Raw genomic sequence first — 19260 nt, 5'->3', positions numbered from 1 at the left:
GCTCAGAGATGTGGGAAAAGAAAATGAAGAAGGGATGGCAATAGAGAAGAAAGACAAGATGAGACAAGGAAAGTTGTAAAAACTCAAGAACTAAAAGAAAAAGTGAGAGGGAACTGGTAAACAAGGGGAAAAATCAACACTGTATATTAACGCTCTACAAAAAAATAAAAAAATGAAATTGAGGAACTGACTTTTCCTGCATTGAATAAGCCCATCTCCTGTTCCCGACAGATTTGCATAGCACTGCGCTCTGTTTACTTTGTGCCTTCACAGAATCTCACCCTCTATTCAACAGTTAGCGTAGATGTTCAACAATATCAGAGGGGACAGCCTTTAATAAACATCTTTCCCTTAATGCAATTTTCATTTTTGGTTGTGTTTTTCAAAACAAGGAAGGAATATACATAAAGGGCTGTAGGAATATCTTATCAGACCAGCTCTATGTAGACAATGCAAGTGTGCTGTGTGAACTTCAGGCCTGTCTGAGGGGTTATGTACTAATCAATTAGTATGTGACAGACTGTGAAAATCTGTGAGTGCTGCAATTAGTGAACTTGTCAAATTAACATCACCAAACATTACTGCAGTATTTGTTTAGTTTTCTTTGTTTTATCATTTTGTTCACTAGCTGCGTTGATACGTCACTGGCTGCATTTACATGCAAACAATAATACAATCTGTATTAATGAAACAAACCGTCTGTAATCTGGGTTATTTCCTTACTCTTATTGGTCATAATTTACGGCATAACCAGTGTCAGGGGGCAGCTAGCTACATGTAACAGCACTACGTTATTAAATTGCAAGCAAAATGTAATTGTAATCTGTTACAGCTTCTGAGAAAAAATAACTAAAGTGTTGGTGATTGCGAAGGGGTTACATCCAAATATATTCTTTTTGGTGAAAGGCTTACAGTATATGTAGAATATGATATTCATTCTGTTGCTCTGCATCTTTTCGCCATGCAGGAATGCCTTCTTCGGGCATATTTCCAGACAACGTGGATCAGAAAAGCCGTTAGGACGAACATGAGTGCAACTCCATCAACGGTCGGACAATTTACAGGGAGCTGTCTCTCTGTCTACACGGGCTCCATTCATTGGGTAGTATCAAGATTAATTTTGAGCGTTGTTTTTGATTGTTTCTCAAAAAGCAATCAAATGTAAACAGGCTGTGGCAAAGTAATTATAAGACTATATTACTTTTTGAATAAATGTTTACACCAAATGCACACAAAACAGGTACACTTTTTCATTACAGCTGTGTGCTATGACCATGGTCACGCTTTACAGGCACTTCATGCCTGTTTCTTCTGAATTATACACATAACTATAGTGTGTACTACATATCCGAGCACACAGCTGTACTGTACCACGGATGAACAGATCCAGTGTAGACACTGATAGAGATCAGATAGATGGCAGTTTGTTTAAGCCGTATGCCTTAATGAAAGTGCAAGTCCAGGAGTGAAGCTAGCATGCATACTTCAATAGCTGCAGACAGGGCTGCAACTAATGATAATTTTCATTCTCAATTAATTGATTAGTTGTTTGGTCTCGAAAATGTCCATAATCCATTATCAAACTAGTTGGCTAATAATTTAATTGCTGACAACTAATCATTTAATTGTCGCAGCTCTAGTTGCGGACAGTGTGCTCATGTCTGTAGAGAAGACTGCATGTGAAGCAAAAATGAGGCATAAAGAAGTCTAAAGCAGTATGTCCATTTCTAAAGAAAATGATCGCAGATTTTGCTGAAAAAAGAACATGCACACTGTGAGTGTGTATTGTACAGCAGCAAAATCTCTAGATACATGTAGATAATGTAGATTCTTTTACCCTAATTAACCTACGAAAAAAAAGGCTTTGAACAAATATTCACTTTTTTTTTTGTTGGTCCAAATGACACTCACCATGTTTGGCACACTCCCAGCTCCCTTCAGCTCAGCAGGGAATTGGGGCAGGTTGTTGGAAATGGCTGTCTTGTTCTGGAGTTGTTGGGCGTTGACCCCTGCTGCCCCCATCTGCTGCACCCCAGCCTGACCGTACTGCTGGCCAAATGGAGCTCCTGACATCCCCATCTTTAGTGGATGATCAAGAGAGAGGGTGGTCAGAACATTTACATATTGTGCTGCGTGCCATCACAGTCGATCAGTCCTTCACCTTTACACCGAGAGTCTTTGTGTGAATGCATATGGACCTGTGTAACCGTACACAGAGCTCACAATTCCATTCATACCCTGGGATTATGAGTCATGGTTCGGTGCGAGTTGAGGGGGATGAAAAAACATATGGATACAATCCTTTTTATTTACAGTGGTGGAGCAACATCGACATGCTGCCCTTATCTTATCCACAACTCTCTCTTTAACTGTTGTAGCTGGGCGGGAACCTGAACTGTCAAAAAACTAATTTGATGCCGTTTCACTTGCACTCGCAATAGTGTGACTGACACGCTGCTTCGGAGAATGAGCCTCAGATAACTGTTTCTAACTTTGACAATGGGCACAGTGAGGTGTACATCAGTGTGAGCTTCAGCACACATCAATAAAAATTAAATGTCGCACAACACCATGCCCACATACTATGCTTTATTCCCCTAAAGGCTGCCTTCATCTGGGTGCCTTGAGCTAACACGAAAGCAACAAATTTAAGAGCTGCGGTCCAAAACTTAAAGAGCTAAACTACTCAACGCCAGCTCCAATGTCTCTGGAAACATAATTGATTATTCAAAGTAAAATGAAAATGTCAACTCACTACAAAGATCTGTAGAAATGCATCATTATTATTTAATAATTGTTCCTTGGAAAGGGACTAGTTAGATTTCTTGTTAGGTCCTCTGAAGTCATTAATTCCCAAGTATTCTCCGATGCCCTCGGCATGCATCTGTATGCTGCCTCTGCCTGCCGTTCTCCATGGTGGCCAAAGCAGCAGCCTCGCTGCTTTGCTTCACAGAGGTTTCCCCACTGCCAGTAACGCTCATGCAGACAGAGCAAGCCCAGCCCAGCGGAGAGAGGGAGAGAGAGATAGAGAGAGAAGGGAGGAGACACACAGAGAGAAAGACCAGCTTGCTCAACAGCTGAGCAGAGCACTGCACTGCTGCCTGCCCCTCCCCCTCCACTGCACAGAAACACACAGATGCTTGCCTGCTGCCTCCCTCCCGTTCAAACATGAGCACAGCCTCGTCCTCCTCTCCCACAACAGTTCTCTCGCTTGACGATCTGCACTTATTACGGAGGAGTGTCGCTAGGCTAAAAGAGCACTGTCGTACAGGAAGCCTGCAGTGTTTCCCCTCCTATTGGCCTGCCCTCTTCTGTTCCTCCATCTCTATACCGCCTCCCCCACCCCAACAACAACACATAAACCGGCCCCTCTAAACATGATTTACAGCTCCATTATCAAAGGCCAAAGGCCCAGAGAGACGGCATACGCAGGAGTGAGAGTGAGAGAGAAAGCGAGAGAGAGAGAGAGAGAGAGAGAGAGAGAGAGAGAGAGAGAGAGAGAGAAAGGGAGAAGAAAAAGGAAACAGTTGGCGGGAAAAGAGTGAATACTAGCAAAGAAAGAGTTAGATGGGGGAAAAGAAAGCAAAGACAATCAGGGAGCAGTGACAAAAACATCAGAAACCAAAAGTATCATGTTCTTATTTGCCTGTGCATCATTTCCATCTGATGTGGAATCACAACAACGCCTTTAATAATCAGTGCAGAAGCCTTTTGGTTACTTTATTCCTATTTGCAAAGCTCTTTGTTGCCCAAGAGTTCACACTATCTAAATGACGATGCATTGCATTGTGACAAAAACAGAAGCACGGTCGACATTTCTGGTGAAACAAAGATTGCTGCTGCACCAACACATTAGCCGGATGAAACTGATCTGTCTCAGTCGGAACCCTGCTCTCGTTACCTCAATAGTGACATCTCTTGCCATGACAGGAGAAGCTGACACTGAAGAATCAAAAAGCGGCGTCTTTGAGTTTTTGGCCCTGAGGTAACTTTCTCTGTTTTGTTTGCAGAGGAGCATCTGCTACCCCGCTGTGCACCGATAAAGCGCTGTTAAATATCTGCACACAGCCAAAATGATCACAAGAGCAGGAGGGGGATTTGACCAGGAGGTTAACCTAACAAGATCAGGTGGATTTTCCAGACTGTCTCCTCAAAGTAGAGTATCATTTCAGCCCAAATTTCTAGTCAAATGATAACAGTTAATTCATCATTTTGTTGACTGTCAAACAAAAGAGGGGGGAAGACATTGAAGCATGCTTCCAATAGTTTTGGCAAAACAGTGTGGTTAAACTGTGCCTGTGCCCTACAGTGGGCATGGCCTGATACTTAAAAGGTCAGCAGTGATTTTCTCATTTTATGGCTGTGAGAAAAGGGCTCATCCGTCTCACACACATGTAGTCTGTGCTGCAAAACATTTTGTTATACCATGTTACGCGACATGGCATTTCCTGTAATATTTGTGGTTTAACAGGTTTGATACCATGAAGTCTATAAAGTAGCAATTTGCCCTAGATTTAAATGTGTTTGTAGCACAAACTATTGGCCACTGTTAAATGTACAATAAATCTGTTCATTTAAAATATTAATCTGACTTTTTTCATTTGATGACATAACGGTGATAATCATCAAACCGTAAGGATTTCTCTCTTCCTCAGGCTATAGTCAAAACCATTCCATCCCTTGCACAGCCCTAGCACTTATCTTTGCCAATATAAGCGAAAAACAAAACAATGACGAAGAAATGAATTATAACTAATAATGAGAATCTGTTGCCTGCAAGCCAACAACAGATCAAGCCGGTGCGCAGGTGTCTTAGAAATTTACCTGCCATACATGTTGACACTTCATTTGCATGTTCTGTTTCCTCGCCTCCTTTTGTCTTTACTATTAAAAATAGTAAAAAGTATCAACATTGTTGAATGTAACTCTGCTGAAAACGCGTGATGGTAGTCAAACTGAAAAAGGCAAGTTCGCCACATGAAAGAAGGCAGAAAAAAAAACTGAGAAAGAAAACAACCACAAAGAAGTGTGTCAGAATAAGCATCAAATAGTTTTTGGTCATGTCAAACTGAAACCAGATAAATGGACTGCATCAGAAGTGCATAAACACATGTTCTTTCTTTCAAAGTAATCCTGAATCCAGCTACAGTTCTCCTGCTCCGAACAGAAAGGCCGATCACTCTCATATTTGTCTGATGGCAGCTACACATGGTAAATAAGGCGTGTGCCAGATTCTCTGGTTTTATCTTCAGGCCACAGGTTACTCTCACTCTTGCCCCATCTCCTCTCAGACACAATCCCAGTGTCTCAAAGCGATGTAAAGGAATTTGTTTCAGTTTCCGAGATCAATGCACTTGCCAACCCCCTCAACTGGTTGTCTGCTTCCTCCGGCAGACCCAGGAAAAACAAATCAATACGAGGTGAGGGAGATAGCTGACGACATGCCAGCAATAGGGCTAGCCAATGGAAACAGTACATTTCATATTCTTATTTGAATTAAAAGATTAAATGAAAATGAGAATAAAATACTGTCCATAAGTACATTGTTTTGACAAGAACAGCCCATTATATTGATAAAATAAAATAAATTTCTAACTACTTGTATGACAGTCCTTCAGTCAAGGCCAGTTCCTAAAAAAATGCACAACGTGGTTGTTTGCTGAACTAACTACAAACTAACGTTTTGTGTAAAAAGTCACACAGGTTGAGATGAGATGAGACACAGGTCCTCCTCCAGAGGAAACTCGCAAGTGTTGGCAAACAAAGTGACAATGACAACAACTTTAAATGGAAAGTACTGCTATGGATTTAAGGTAAAATGACGATGGTGGTGTGACAATACTTTGGTTCCTAAATGTTCTCCACGAAACAGAATGGATTCAGATGAAGTCCAAAATAGTTTAAGTTTTAAAAAACTGCAATCAGGGATAAGCACAAGGTAATTAAGAATGTTTGTATCGGTTGCATCAAAGTGAAAATTAGACAAAATGGACAAATTTGGACATTTGATATATTTACACATGAGTGAGTTGTCCTGTCTAGTACAGTAGTTCATATTTAATGTTGATGTTATATGATTATCCATCCTCTTGTCCCCATCTTGTACAACTGCTAACATGTGGGATTAATTGAGATGAATTCTGAACCTCACCTTATTCATGTTTCCAGCTTGTTGGGCATTCAACGCATTGTGCGTACCCAACTGTGGCGCTCCTTGTGTGAGTGTCTCTGCCAGCACGCTGCCTCCAACACCAGGTCCTTGTGCCCCCTGCATGCCTTGGCCTTGGTACTGCATGCCAGGTCTACCCCGCCCTGCCGGTCCAAGAGCCCCATTCATCACTTGTCCTGCCTGGCCCATGACGCCATGACCCTGCCCACTGTTCAACATGGCCTGATTGAAGCCCATGCTTCCATTGCCTTGGCCAGCAGCTGCGCCTCCTTTCTGGGCCTGGGCAGACTGGTGATTGGTAGAGCCCTGTCCCAGTGGACTTTTACCAAGCACAGCACCCAACTGGCTTCCCACCATGCCTCCCTGTTGGGGACCACCTCCCAAGATGGAGGAGCTTCCTGGTCGCAGGAGCTCAGACAGCTGCTTGTGTTTGGCAGCTGCATCAGGGACAATGGAGTTGAGACCAGGACCTCCTCCACCTGGACCGCCGTTCGAGGACATTCCCATTCCCAAGTCTCCATTGGGGATGAGCTCATCTGGAAGGTCGTTTTCCAGGTCAAACAGAGACACAAGATCTAAACAAGAGAGAGAAAAGGAAATAAGAATTAGCCTTTATCACTGACTTACCCCCTTTAAACAATAACAACAGAGCAAGCTGCTTACCACCACGGACAGAAAACTGAGGTATTTGTTAGGTGATTTACTCAATTATTATAACGATCTGATAAGTAATCCCATGGAGGATTACTTATCAGATCGTTCTCAGACCTGAGCCAACACCGGGCTTTAAACTAAAGACCAGCTGTTAGATGAAATTGCCCTTCTTCATACAGTAAATCTGTTTTAACTACTTTTCACTTCCTGATCGATCTGGGAAAACCTGGTCACTCACAAGCTTGCATAATTATATAGACTGCTTTTACAGATTGCCTCCATGATGGCTTCCACGATTAGCAGAAGGATACAGCCAGCGTTGCCTCTATATTCATTCTGCAGCAGCGGTGCACATTTTGGCCTTGTGTGCTCTGATTAATTTGGCATGCAGTTGACCCACCAGTCATAATTTTGTTTTAATGAAAATTCAACTCCTGGCATTTGCTCCTGGTGTTCCTCACCACTGTTATCACAGAAGGAAATAATGGGAGTAACAGCAACCAGCTTGTTTTTCAACCAGCGCAGTTTTTTCTTTTTGTTTAAGTGCTGTGCTGTGGATCTAATTTATTTGTGAAGAGTGGGTCAAGTGGATTTCCAAAAGTAACCAATAGAAATAGTTGGGCGAATCTACACTGGCATGTAAGCAAAGAAACCTTAACATGTTTAATTTGGAAATGGAATCTGACGTTTTTATTTGTTCAATCACCTTTTTGAAAAGGTTGACATTGATTCGATTCGGATTCTTGTGATTCAGAATCGATTGGATTTGATTCAGGTTAGTGTTATTAAAACTGTTTTTTGAGCTGTTTCCTGATTGTCTAGTTGTGCAACATATTAATAATAGTTTTATATTGACATTTGGCAGCAAAATAATGAAGTATTGGCAGTTAATGATGGTTATAAGACTAGTGAAAATGGCAAGGACTAATCCCCCTCCCAGAATGTTGATAGACGAGCATTTTACAGACACGATGTACGGCAGAATTACTGATGCATTATTAAAAATATGACATTAAGAATTCACCCAAAAGCTGTTGCTGTTAAATACAAATGTACCTTTAATTTGGCCTTTTTGTCCATAAACAGCGGTGAGGTAATTCATCAAAATGTATAAAAAATAAAGAGATTCAGTCAATGTAAACAAAGTGCTGCTGCTTACAGGCTAAGTGATCAAACTAATGTAAACAACATCAGAGGTAGTAGGGTACCTTAGAAAGCATAAGTGTCTTACAGTTTTTCTTTAGAGTAAATCTCACTGTAAATCTTTAGAAGTATAAGACATTCAATTGCTTTCAAAATGCGAACATGTAAACTGGACATTTTAAACGTGAACTGTAAACTGTCTAAAAGTCACATCAAAGCTTTAGTGCACATGCAGCGACATCACCAAGACATCATGTCCAAGTCCACCGCCGGACCACAACAGAAAAAACTTAAGGAAGCTCTACAACTATCAGCTACCTCTTTTCTGTTGTGGTCCGGCGGTGGACTTGGACATGCTGTCTTGGTGATGTCGCTGCATGTGGTTCCTGAGGTTGGTTGTGTTTCCGCAAAATTTTATCTCCATCTGGCATATCTTGCAAATTGCTTTGCTCCTGTCAAGTTCCTTTTTTGCCTTGACATTTCTAAAACCGAATAGTTCCAGATATCCGCTTTAAGCGAGTCTGGTCTTTTCAAATCTAGAGCTCGGCTAACTTCACTGCTACCGCCCAATGCCATGTTGTTATGATCTTGACCCTGCGCCTGTGCGAGTCACGTCCTTATTTATACAGTCAATGGTCACGTCACTGGTGGGGTTAAAGTTCACCCAGGAAAAAAAAAAAAAAAATATATATATATATATATATATATAAATGTATAAAAAAGATCTTTGGACGCGAGAATTGATTTTTTAAAAATAAAATGAGAACCAATTTAAAATCAGAGGATCGATTTTTTCAACCAAGCACTAGTTGACATCTGTTGACAGTTGTTGATATCATGAGTCTTTCATAATGCTAAAATAAATGAAGAAATAATTAATGTCAGCGCACAGTAGCACCAAGCAGCATCTGTTTTTGATTAGCGAAACACACTTTTCAGTGTGTACGTTTTAAACTCTGTAACAGAATCACACACTAGTTTGTAGTAATAGCCAAAATAAGCATGTTGGATTTGCATTTTTCAGTGCAAGGACATTTAGATGGACTCTGAGCAGAATGTCTTGCAGCTAGCTGACTTGTTAGCAGTAATGTGCATGTGCATTCATGGCCACATGTGCATGTCCACTAAGGTGGCTCAGTTCCCGTTGCAAATTTACAGTTCTAATGGACAAGAATAAAAGTGGAGGAAAAGCTTCAGCTCTGCAACTGAGAACACTCACGTGGCTGTGCATAAAACGTACACAAGAACACTCAACGCACACGTAAAATAAACAGGACATTAATGAAGGTTACAGTCCAAATCGCACGTCTATGCCGAGGTCCTTCACGTGAGGGTGCGAGTTTGCTTGCGTATGTCAGCAAATAAAGCTTTTACAAGCACAACAGCCACACCCACACACACGCCTAGCTCAGTGTCTGAGGCTGTCAGGGTTATTGCAGTGGGAGAGAAATCAAACCTGTTTATCGAAATATGGTGGCAATTAATGGGAGATTAAATATTACAGCCACAGGCTTTAGATGGAACGTTTGAGCTTTTAGTGCATAAGATGAAAGCAACAAGTCTCAGAGTTACAGCAAGAGACATGAATAGTGTATAGTCGAGAGCAGGCACCTGTTCCTTGCCCGAGGCCTATTCAGCAACAAGATTGAGACCACACAAATTTAAAGAGGGAGAGGATACAGCAGAGGTAAAATGCTAGCTGAAGGAGAAAAAGTGCCTTCAGCACGGTGAGCCCTTTCAAAAGGCTGCAAGCATGATTTGAATTTGCTCATTATAAAACAAGGATATGATGAGCATATCCAGCAGCAAGAAATCACACACCAAGCAGTGACAACAGCAGCATCCACTAACCAGAGAATCCCAACACTTGAGTCACACTATTCTCACCTGAAGAGGACATTGCTGCTGCCGGCTGTAATTCACGCAAAGCTTTTCGGCAGCCACATGAAAATCTTCAATTAGACTCTTCAGTCTGGAAGATAATAACAGGCTGTGCGGCAGGCTGTTGCTGCCTTGCCAGAGTCGGAGAGAAACGGGATGGAGATGGGAAGAGTAAGATGCTCCCCCTCTCTCTCCAAAGAGCGAGCACGCCAAGTTGGTACGCAATCATGGCGGTGCTAAAAGGACATTAATAAGGAACCAGGTAGCTGCTGTGCAGGCTTTAATATGCAGTGGTATGTGCTGGAGAGGTAAAGTTGGAGGTTTAATTCAGCCAAAAACAACTAAAAAAACCAAGTAGTTCAATGGAGGACCAAGGCCGGTAAGAGAAAAAACCAAACTCACCGCCTCCGTGAACTGCAGAATGTATTAAAATTATCTTACATTATATGAGTGTCTCCTCACCACTTCGGATGGTTTGCCATGTGCATCATATCTGAAGAAAAGCACATTCTATATTATAAGTTTGTGTTCCATTTTTTCAGCACAAAAATTCTATTCAGACATTCTGGGACTAAGCTTGTAAAACTGCCTAAGCCTTCAGCCATACGACCAGCATGGCTCTAGTGATGGCAACGTTGTTCAGTCGGTCCACCACTATGGTCCAGGCTGAAATATCCAAACAATTACTGGATGGATTGCTGTGAAATTTTGTACAATTTATGGCTCCCATGGGCTTTGGCGATCCCTTGACTTTTTTCTCTAGGGTCACCATGAAGTTGACGTTTGTAATTCAGAGCGATAAATCTCAACAGCTATCAGGTTTTTCCCTGCCTGCCTATCTAACCGAAAGGCGGGCTGCCTTTGTTGAAAGGGGTTACCAAGCATGGACACGTTACACGTAGCACTCCAATGTCATATTCACCATTTCTGCAAGATCAAGGTCATCGATTATTTTCCACTATCCATGAGGCAAATGAACGTGTGTTTGTGATGAAAGCTAGGTTAGCTTAACTTAAAGAAGCAAACAGGACAGGATATCGACATTCTCTCCAGATCCAGTGAAATCTTCTTGCTCAGTTTCGCACCAGGCAGTAAGAGGAAGGTTAGCTCACCTCCAAGGCCGCAGTCTTAACCACAGGGGTTCCACTTAGAGACCATCAATAAATCATTGCTTGAATTACACAAACCCAATGCCATCGCTCAATACATGCTGACTTGACCGTATTTAGTGAAAATTCTACAAAATTGGTGTCATATAGCGCACCTACTTTCAATTGATTAATTAATGTGTAATTAATTTCACATACATATTTGAACAGAGTTCTTCCTTAGATTCCATGTCATGTGACCCAGTGGCACAGCTCTTTTTATTGGATTAAAGCTAGAAGAAGACTGCGCAGAAGTGTCAACGTGATTTAAAAATTTTCTTTGATCATTAGTCACGATAAACTCAACAGTGACAAACAGACGGATAAATACATCCATGTTATATATGCTCATCCCTATGAAACGTTTGTATCCACACGCCACTATAAATAACAATAAACTGGTCGTGGGTCACATCTCTAGCCCTGATCCAGGCCTGTCTCTCCCTCAGTTCAGGCACTTCTCATGCATTAGTTCTGTGTTGCTTACTGTGTGGTTGTTTTCACATACAGTACATTAGTGTTCAAGTTTGCCCTCTGAGCATAGCGTAAAATGGTTGTATGAAATAATTGTTACATTTTTGCAAGATAGGTAGCTAGATACAAATCTACTACTGTACATATGATCATTCCTAAGTTTCAACCATGCTGAATCCCTTTTTCTCGAAAGACAGACTGTGTTTACGGCTAATATGCTGATTATGGCTTGACAATCTGCTTTGAAGTTGTTATGATTGATACGGGCTCTGAATGCGTAATGTGACATGTTGATCGTTTGTTGTTGTGAAGAGCCAAACGGTGCTTTGCTGTAAATGGAAAGGAATTGTGAAACGATGTTATCTCCTTTCTTTTCGTAAAAGAGATCACCCAATCCAAAGAGGATAAGAAAGGAAACGTTGAAGAACCTTTCTTTGGCATTTAGAGAATTTAAACAGCTCTTCTCATGGCTGCCACTTGGGTACGTCTTGGCCTTCACTACATTATGAACCTTGACAATCTTATTCTACGAACAACGACTGAGCGAAACACGTTACCAACGTCAGTTTTAACGAAAATAATTCATATTCTCTTACCTTACATAATGAAAGGGTTTATCACAGCGAAAGGAAGTGCTAAGTTTGCAACCAAACCTTTACGACGACTCTAATTCTCCCTGTGATTACTCACCATGTTTAGCAATATAGCCAATCACAGGAAGAGTAATGACTGTTGTAACTGATACATATTTGTTTGTCTGGTCAGACAACTTTGAGAGCATCAAACTGTGATTGGCTACCTGTCGCAGGAATACAGAATTTTTTGTCTGCTAAAGAATGTTTCTGAGCCTCATAGTCAGTTGTCTGACTAAAGAAATACAGGTCAATGAGAAGAGCTGAATTATAACTTCAGCTGTACAGAAAAAAAAAACATGATCATCAGCAGAGACTTAACTGCACGAGACCAGGCCTGTGTCTTCCCACTCCTGATGATGGCTGTAAAGCAAGCCTGGTTGCATGTCAACCAGAACAATGAAGAGGAAGAAGACATTTTACTGGTTTTCTATTGCTCTTGTGTTGTTTGTGTGCACATGTGTGTGTTTATGCGCCAATAACGGTAAATTGCAAGGAGGTAACATCTCTCGCTGTCAAACATCCATGTGTTACACTTAAAAATAGCAAAAATTTCAGTAAATTTTTTCCATATTGATTATATACTATAAATCTAGAAGTGTTTTCGTTCTATGTTTAGTGATTTAGACAAACATAGGAGGCAGTGTACAATTAAAAACTAGAGTCATTGGCCACAACTACAGTCTATGAGCAGACAGTAAGTTCTCTGTTTCTTCCTTGCAGGTTCGTGTGGGGTTTTGGTTTTGGTTGATAACTTTAAAATACTGCTTTATTTTCTCGTGTAATCTAGCTCAGCTCACTCATAGATACATACAGCAGATGACGCATCCGGCTTGTGAGATGTTTCTCTGTGGTCATCTTACTGCAGCAGGTTCTGACCTGTTCAAATAGTGGAAAATGCCAGACTTTTGTACTGCTTTAGAGGTTCTGACTAACAATGCAACAGGGAATAACTGCACAGGTGGCAAGTTATTATACTATTTTACTATAACAAACGTGTTGAATTTGATATAGAACAGATAAAAAGAAAAGATGAACATTATTACTAAAATTCTGTATTTTAAAGATCACAGCTCAATTTGCATTGTTCATCTCTCTTCCCAAATTGGAACATTTCACTAAAAATGTAATTCAAACAGAATTATGAAGCTGTCACATATTTACTTATTCTTTTAATTTAGTTTTTGTTGTAATTATGTTATATTTCTTTTATCAAGTTTTATTTTGGTTCAAAAATCCTGAACAAATTTATGTCAGGCCAGTCATTTTCCATGAAGTAAGAAAAAAAAAAAGAACATACATAGAAACTAATTACACATATTTAAATATTATAGAAATATTACTGTTACTATCTACATAAGTATTTAGGTATGAATACCCACATTTTTATCTATTTAGTATCATGTTTAATAAATATCGCCTCAACATGCATTAGGCGTGGATTGCCTGTACCAATGAGGCGGTTGGTCTCTAGGAATTGTGGGAATTTCTGTTGGATGACTGGACTCTACGCAGCCGAGGACATGATTTTTAAGTGCATGAGGACTACAACTATCAAGCAAATTAGTGATGCACCATCGATTCACCTCACACCGACAACTAACTCTGGCTACGACCACAGTAATACGTTTTCATTTTAAAACAGCATTTTAAAAACTACCCAGATGAGCGTTTCAACACCGTTTCTGACTGTTTCTCTAATTCTCTCACACACACACACACACACACACACACACACACACACACACACACACACACACACACACACACACACACACACACACACAGAGCTGTAAAGCTGTATCGCATGGGCGTGGAAAATTTCGTTCAATGATTTTTTTCAGCACATGCAGCATGTGTTGCACTGAACAGCCCTGAATTCTGGATACATTACTTTTTCATCAGGCGGATAGAATTGACAAAAAATTGGGAAAATTTAATGCCACATTTAACCATGAGGAAACACAGTGCTGGGCTGTTTATATGGTGCTTTATAAGAAGAGCTGTTATGACTTCAAGATGTGCAAAATTAGTGGCACACTACACTTGTAAAGCTGGGGCTGCAGTCATTTGCTGCGCAGTGTTTATGAAAACCACAACCATTCAAAGAAAAAATTGGGCGATGCTACACAATCTGAGAGGGTGAAAACTGATTTTCTGCATACAGGCACTGAGATCTGAATGAATGAGCAGCTCACAGCATTGTTCCAGAGGATATAAGCATCTTGTGGATGTGTTGGATAGGAAGGCTAAGCGTGGCAGGGCTAGAGGTAAAGAGGGCTGCAGGGCAGGACTGTCTGGGGAGGCTGATTGGTTGACAGCCAGGGCGGCCCACAATTCTCCTCAGTCAGTTCCACCTCAGCTAAGACATTAGCCAGCAGTTCCCGAGATTTGTCTGCCCATGTTCCACCACGCTGGTGAAACGCAACATTTTAACACATGCCTGTATTTAAACAGGTACTAATGCCAACATAGCTGAATACTGCTCACCCAGGGGTTGCATGATCATGTTCATCAGGTCAGACAGATGAAGAGGAAACCCCGCTGGGTGAGCACTGGGGGTGGAGAGTGGCCGCCCATTTCTCACCTTTAGCGCCGACACGCCCACTCAGCCATACAAATGAAAACAAGCCTGACACTGGCCTGTGGCCAGAGGTGCAAACACATACTGACACCAGACTGGAGGACCATAAAAAACTGTCACACATTAACATAAACATCATAGTTAGGCTGCTAATCTAAGGCTGTTAGCAGCAGCTCAGTATACAGTGGGCTGGATCTGGCAAAGAAAGACATATTTGCTATCTGTCAGAGTACCAATAATGGAAAGGCTTTACCAATAACAAACATTGACCAGTAAGCCAAACTCATTAGGGTATATTGTGATAATACTCCTTTGTAACACAGTTATGGAAGCAAACAATTGCCATAATGAGTTGAATATTTGAAGCAACTCAATACTGGTAGCTAACTTTGAAATTAAATTTAAATGCAATTAAATCTACTGCACTGAAATATTTCACTTTGAAAATCACACATATGGATTTATGTGATCTGAATTCTCCTCTTGACAGTACAAAAGAATTTAGCCTGTATTCACTTTCTCTGTAGATTTATTTTCTGCACAGATTAAGCTACTAACTTCATCCACTCAGAACACTTCAAATTGAAATAAACACAGCAAATTTAAGTGTGCAGAGGAAAAAGATATAGTAGAGGAGAATGGCTGCAAGCTACAGGTACATCACACATCTCCCTCTGTATTTTCTCAAAAATTAGGACTTTTTTTTCTAAAGAAAAAAAGCTGAGCCTATCCTCCCATCTGTAGCCAGAAACTTAAAATCTTCTCAGTGTACTTAAGACCTTGAGCTGCATCCAAGACTTCAAAGAGAGCAGGTCCACAAGAGACACTGCCATGTCTTGCTGAATACATGTGTTTGTGTGTCAACTGAGACAGAGAGGGCTTCTGGCTGCGGGGGGGTCTTGGGTGCTGGGCTGCTTTATTGCCCACCAAAAGCTCCTGTCAACCCTCTGAGAAGATGAGCTACCTTGGCGGAAGACCGAGGACCGTCAGCCGGCTAGATAATGCAGCCAGCCACGGAAGACGAGACAGGCCGAACAAAGACACTTCACATCTCTCAACTGATTGTAAAAGGCAGACAGATGTTTCCGATCTCCACTGCAATTGAAATTGAGCAACTGCACCAGTCTTTATGCACTCTTTAGAGGAGGAGAGTTGAGAAGTGGCTGCAGTGGCACAATTCCAAAACTGACTTCATTGAAATGAGACAGCCCATGCTTTTCCAATGCTAGTTGCAAGCTACTGCACAAAGAATGCCAACAAAGCGATGCTCAGTGGACAGCAAATATATGCATACACTATCAGTATGTGGACCCTTAACTGGACAGCTGATAAAGACAAAAACTGTATTTTACTACTAGCTCTAAAGCATAGTGACAATGGTGGCCAACAGTTTTCATACCAGTAAGTCAAACGTATGCTGTCATGGTAAATGTTGAGGTATCTCATTGAGAAGTTACCAGCTCTTGAGCAGAGACTACTCGATAAATTGATTAGTCGATCGCCATTAGTATTATTTTTGCGTCACAGTGTGATGACTGTAAACTGAACATCTTTTGGTTTTGAAATGCAGGTCAGACAAAACAAAAACATCACATATGAACCAGGGAAAATGTAATGGATGCTATTTTAATTTCATAGCTTTAAAAAAAAAAAAAAAAAAAAAAAAAAAAGCAGCTTGAACAACACTGAAAATAATCATGAGCTGCAGCTCTATTCTGATTTTGTCCTGCCTGTTAAGGTGACACTCTGATGGCTGGTGCTGAGACACTAAGTCCTCCCGTCTCTGCTCTCCTCTGAGAGATACCTGGAAACCTCTTCCACATACAGAACCTGTGATTGCAGTGTGCACTTTTCAGACAACATCAGCAGTTTACCTTCCCTAAAGTGTGAGTTGGTGTTCAATGCGTTCATTCGTGACAGGTGACAGTATAGAATCCCAATGAGACAAATAGATGCCAAAAGTTCTGTTTAAGTTTGAAGACCTCACTTTGGAGTGACTGCAAATGTAGAGATCTGGTGCTTAGTATATATAATTATTAGTCTGCTTGTAATTCATTTTATGCTTCACTCAAACGGGTAGTAGCTCCTATTTTTTAGTGACATTTAGTAACTAGACATTTTTGAAAATGTCTTCAGTTTAAAGATTGAAAACTTTCAGTCGTCCACTTCAAACAAGCGAATGGGAGTGTCACTATAATATCGACTCATCTCTCATTCACCGACAAACAAAACACCAATTTCCTGAAAAGTCAAAAAACAAACGTAGCTATTGGTCAATCATAATAGCTGAAGACTAGAATAAATAATGGCCTGAAAACCTTGCAACTTATACGTGGGAGCATGGCATGCCATCGGCTGCTAATTTAAGCAATTACGCAATGTGCTGGCCACAAAACATGTACATTTATTTTAAAAGAAAGGTCACATTCCTCTTAAAAAGTAAAAACTCTTCCAAGAATCCAGTGAAGTTGCTTTGCAGGTTGAACCGGTGAAGACACAGACCCTTGGGCTAGTTTCTAATATTCAGTCTTATCATGACAGCAGCTTTTCTCTGCTCAGAGGCTATGTTATATAAACTGTCAGCAGAAAAAGGTGAATATAGGTACAACCCATATGTAATCTTACAGTATATTCTCCCAGATAACTGAAGCCGGACCATTCAAGCATTTTGCTGAATGAAAGAGGGGCTGAACCTTCAGTGGCAGGCTGGCCTAGCGGCGAGAGAGATAACAGTATCTTTCTACCAGACAATACAGGTTCAGGGTGCTTGTGCTGTCAAGAATCTGCGCTGCCGAAGAGTCAATGAACAAGACGTTACACCTAACCCGGGGATGCAGAGGCAGCATGCTCCTCTGTGCTGGTGGAAACAAGCACAAGAGTTTCTCCAAAGGGATCAAGAGAGGATCGCAATATTTTTTTATTATCTCAGGCTAATGGTACAGGTGCCATGAGACAACTCAAGGCAGCACTAGTCTAGAAAGGTGCCATGGGGGGAAAGAAGAAAACCAACCGTGGATGTAACATTTCATTCACTTGTATCTCATGCTATGAGGGTTAAGCGCTATCATGCTGTTTAACTTTCAGGCTGAAAAGTTGGGAGCATACTCTCCCTGATGAGTAATTCTCATGTGATGAAGATGCAGTGAGTTTGCACTTTTTTTTAACACTAATTGCAGATTTAAACGAACAATGCAACAAAGCCTTAATGATCAGTTTTCCTGTAATATTTCAGCACCAGTGAAGTGGCCGATGGGTTTACTTTACCCTGACTCCTTTCCTTAGAGGTGGATGCGTCCAGCCTCAGAAAAACAGCAACATTGTGCAGTGTGCAGGTTTGATGGACGTAAAGGCTATTGCAAGTTAACCGCGTTTTTTTTTTTTTTTTTTTTCCTTACCTGGGCCATCTGATCCTGAGAGAGGTGAATTCAGCTTAGGTCGCTTTGCAGTGGGGGGTCCGACATCCAGCAGATTGTCAGCCATCCTGGTCGAAAAAATCTTATGAATGGATGATAGTGGAGGAAAATATCAGCAGGATCGGTCCAAGTTGTCGGCCTTTGGCTCGTGCTAACTGGTAACTTTTCCTAACGTTACGCGCAAAGGAGCAATTTAGCAGTTTTTTTTTTCTTTTTTTCTGGACTGGCAGACTGGCGAAACGCTGCCTGGAGAAAAAGGCTTTAAAAGAAAGGCAACAGCGCCACGCTTCGCCGCCGAAGATCACCCCATGATAATCCAACACCCAACACCCACATAATTATCCTCAATAATTACGTCCAAAAATTATTTCGGTTCGAGAAAAATAAATAAAAATCAATCATAAAATATTACAAAAGGCGTAAGCAAATCCCTTCCTCCGCAGATGGCCGGTTTCACGTCTGTACAGAATCATTTTTTTCGCCGTCGAAACGAGCAGCCATAAAATCTACGTTGGGCTTAAATAAAAAGAGCAAAATTCAAAAAATATTTTCTATGAAGTGGATTATTTTTCTCGTCGCTGTCTCCCGGTAAATACAGCGTCTCGGGACGGAGATACGGCGAGAAGCGGCGCTCGCTAAAAGGGAAATCAAATATACAGTGGGCTTTCGAGACGATAAAAACCCCCGTAACCCTCACATGCTCGGATTAATCCTCATCGGAACAACTAACACTTCGATTTTCTGCACGAAAAAAGCCGTTTGAGCCCGGTCTGGGTAGCTCCGATCGGTTTTTAAAATTAATGCTCCCCCCGAAATCCCGATTCTGAGCCGCGTCAAGATGGCGTCTGTTGATTCCTCCGATACAAAAAAGTTTTTTTTTTCTTCCCAGCTAGACTGTGGGGGGAGGAGGGGGAGGTGTCGCGCTGTGACGCCCTGACGTAAACCTGTGTCCCACCGTGCGTCATTTGGACGTACGTGAAGTTGCCTTAAGGGGAGGAATAACCCCCACAAAAAACATACATTTACGATGTTCTACCTGCTTCAAACTTTATAAACACGCAGCTGTCACGACTACAACATAGAAGATGCTCACTGCAGAGGAAAATACCTGATCATTGCCATTTTATGCAACTTTATACATCTACTCTGTTACATTTCAGAG

At 41.3% G+C, this 19260-nt stretch overlaps 1 protein-coding gene across 5 annotated transcripts in view; it reads right to left on the bottom strand.

Annotated features, from left to right (window-relative positions):
* Positions 1 to 18935, bottom strand: part of crebbpb (CREB binding protein b) — a 34670-nt gene extending 15735 nt beyond the window's left edge. For all 5 annotated transcript variants that reach the window (XM_041957397.1, XM_041957401.1, XM_041957399.1 and 2 more), the window contains exons 1-3: positions 18081 to 18935; positions 6152 to 6744; positions 1912 to 2079 (exon numbers count right to left, since the gene is read on the bottom strand). In XM_041957397.1, coding sequence (XP_041813331.1) covers positions 1912 to 2079; positions 6152 to 6744; positions 18081 to 18165 — 846 coding nt within the window. In that variant the 5' untranslated portion in view covers positions 18166 to 18935. The remainder of the gene's footprint in view (positions 1 to 1911; positions 2080 to 6151; positions 6745 to 18080) is intronic.
* Positions 18936 to 19260: the final 325 nt, after the last annotated feature.

The sequence above is a fragment of the Chelmon rostratus genome, chromosome 17 (assembly GCF_017976325.1).
Source record: "Chelmon rostratus isolate fCheRos1 chromosome 17, fCheRos1.pri, whole genome shotgun sequence".
Taxonomy (NCBI): domain Eukaryota; kingdom Metazoa; phylum Chordata; class Actinopteri; order Chaetodontiformes; family Chaetodontidae; genus Chelmon; species Chelmon rostratus.
The sequence above is the reverse complement of the archived record's forward strand: the minus strand, read 5'-3'. Positions and strand labels throughout refer to the sequence as shown.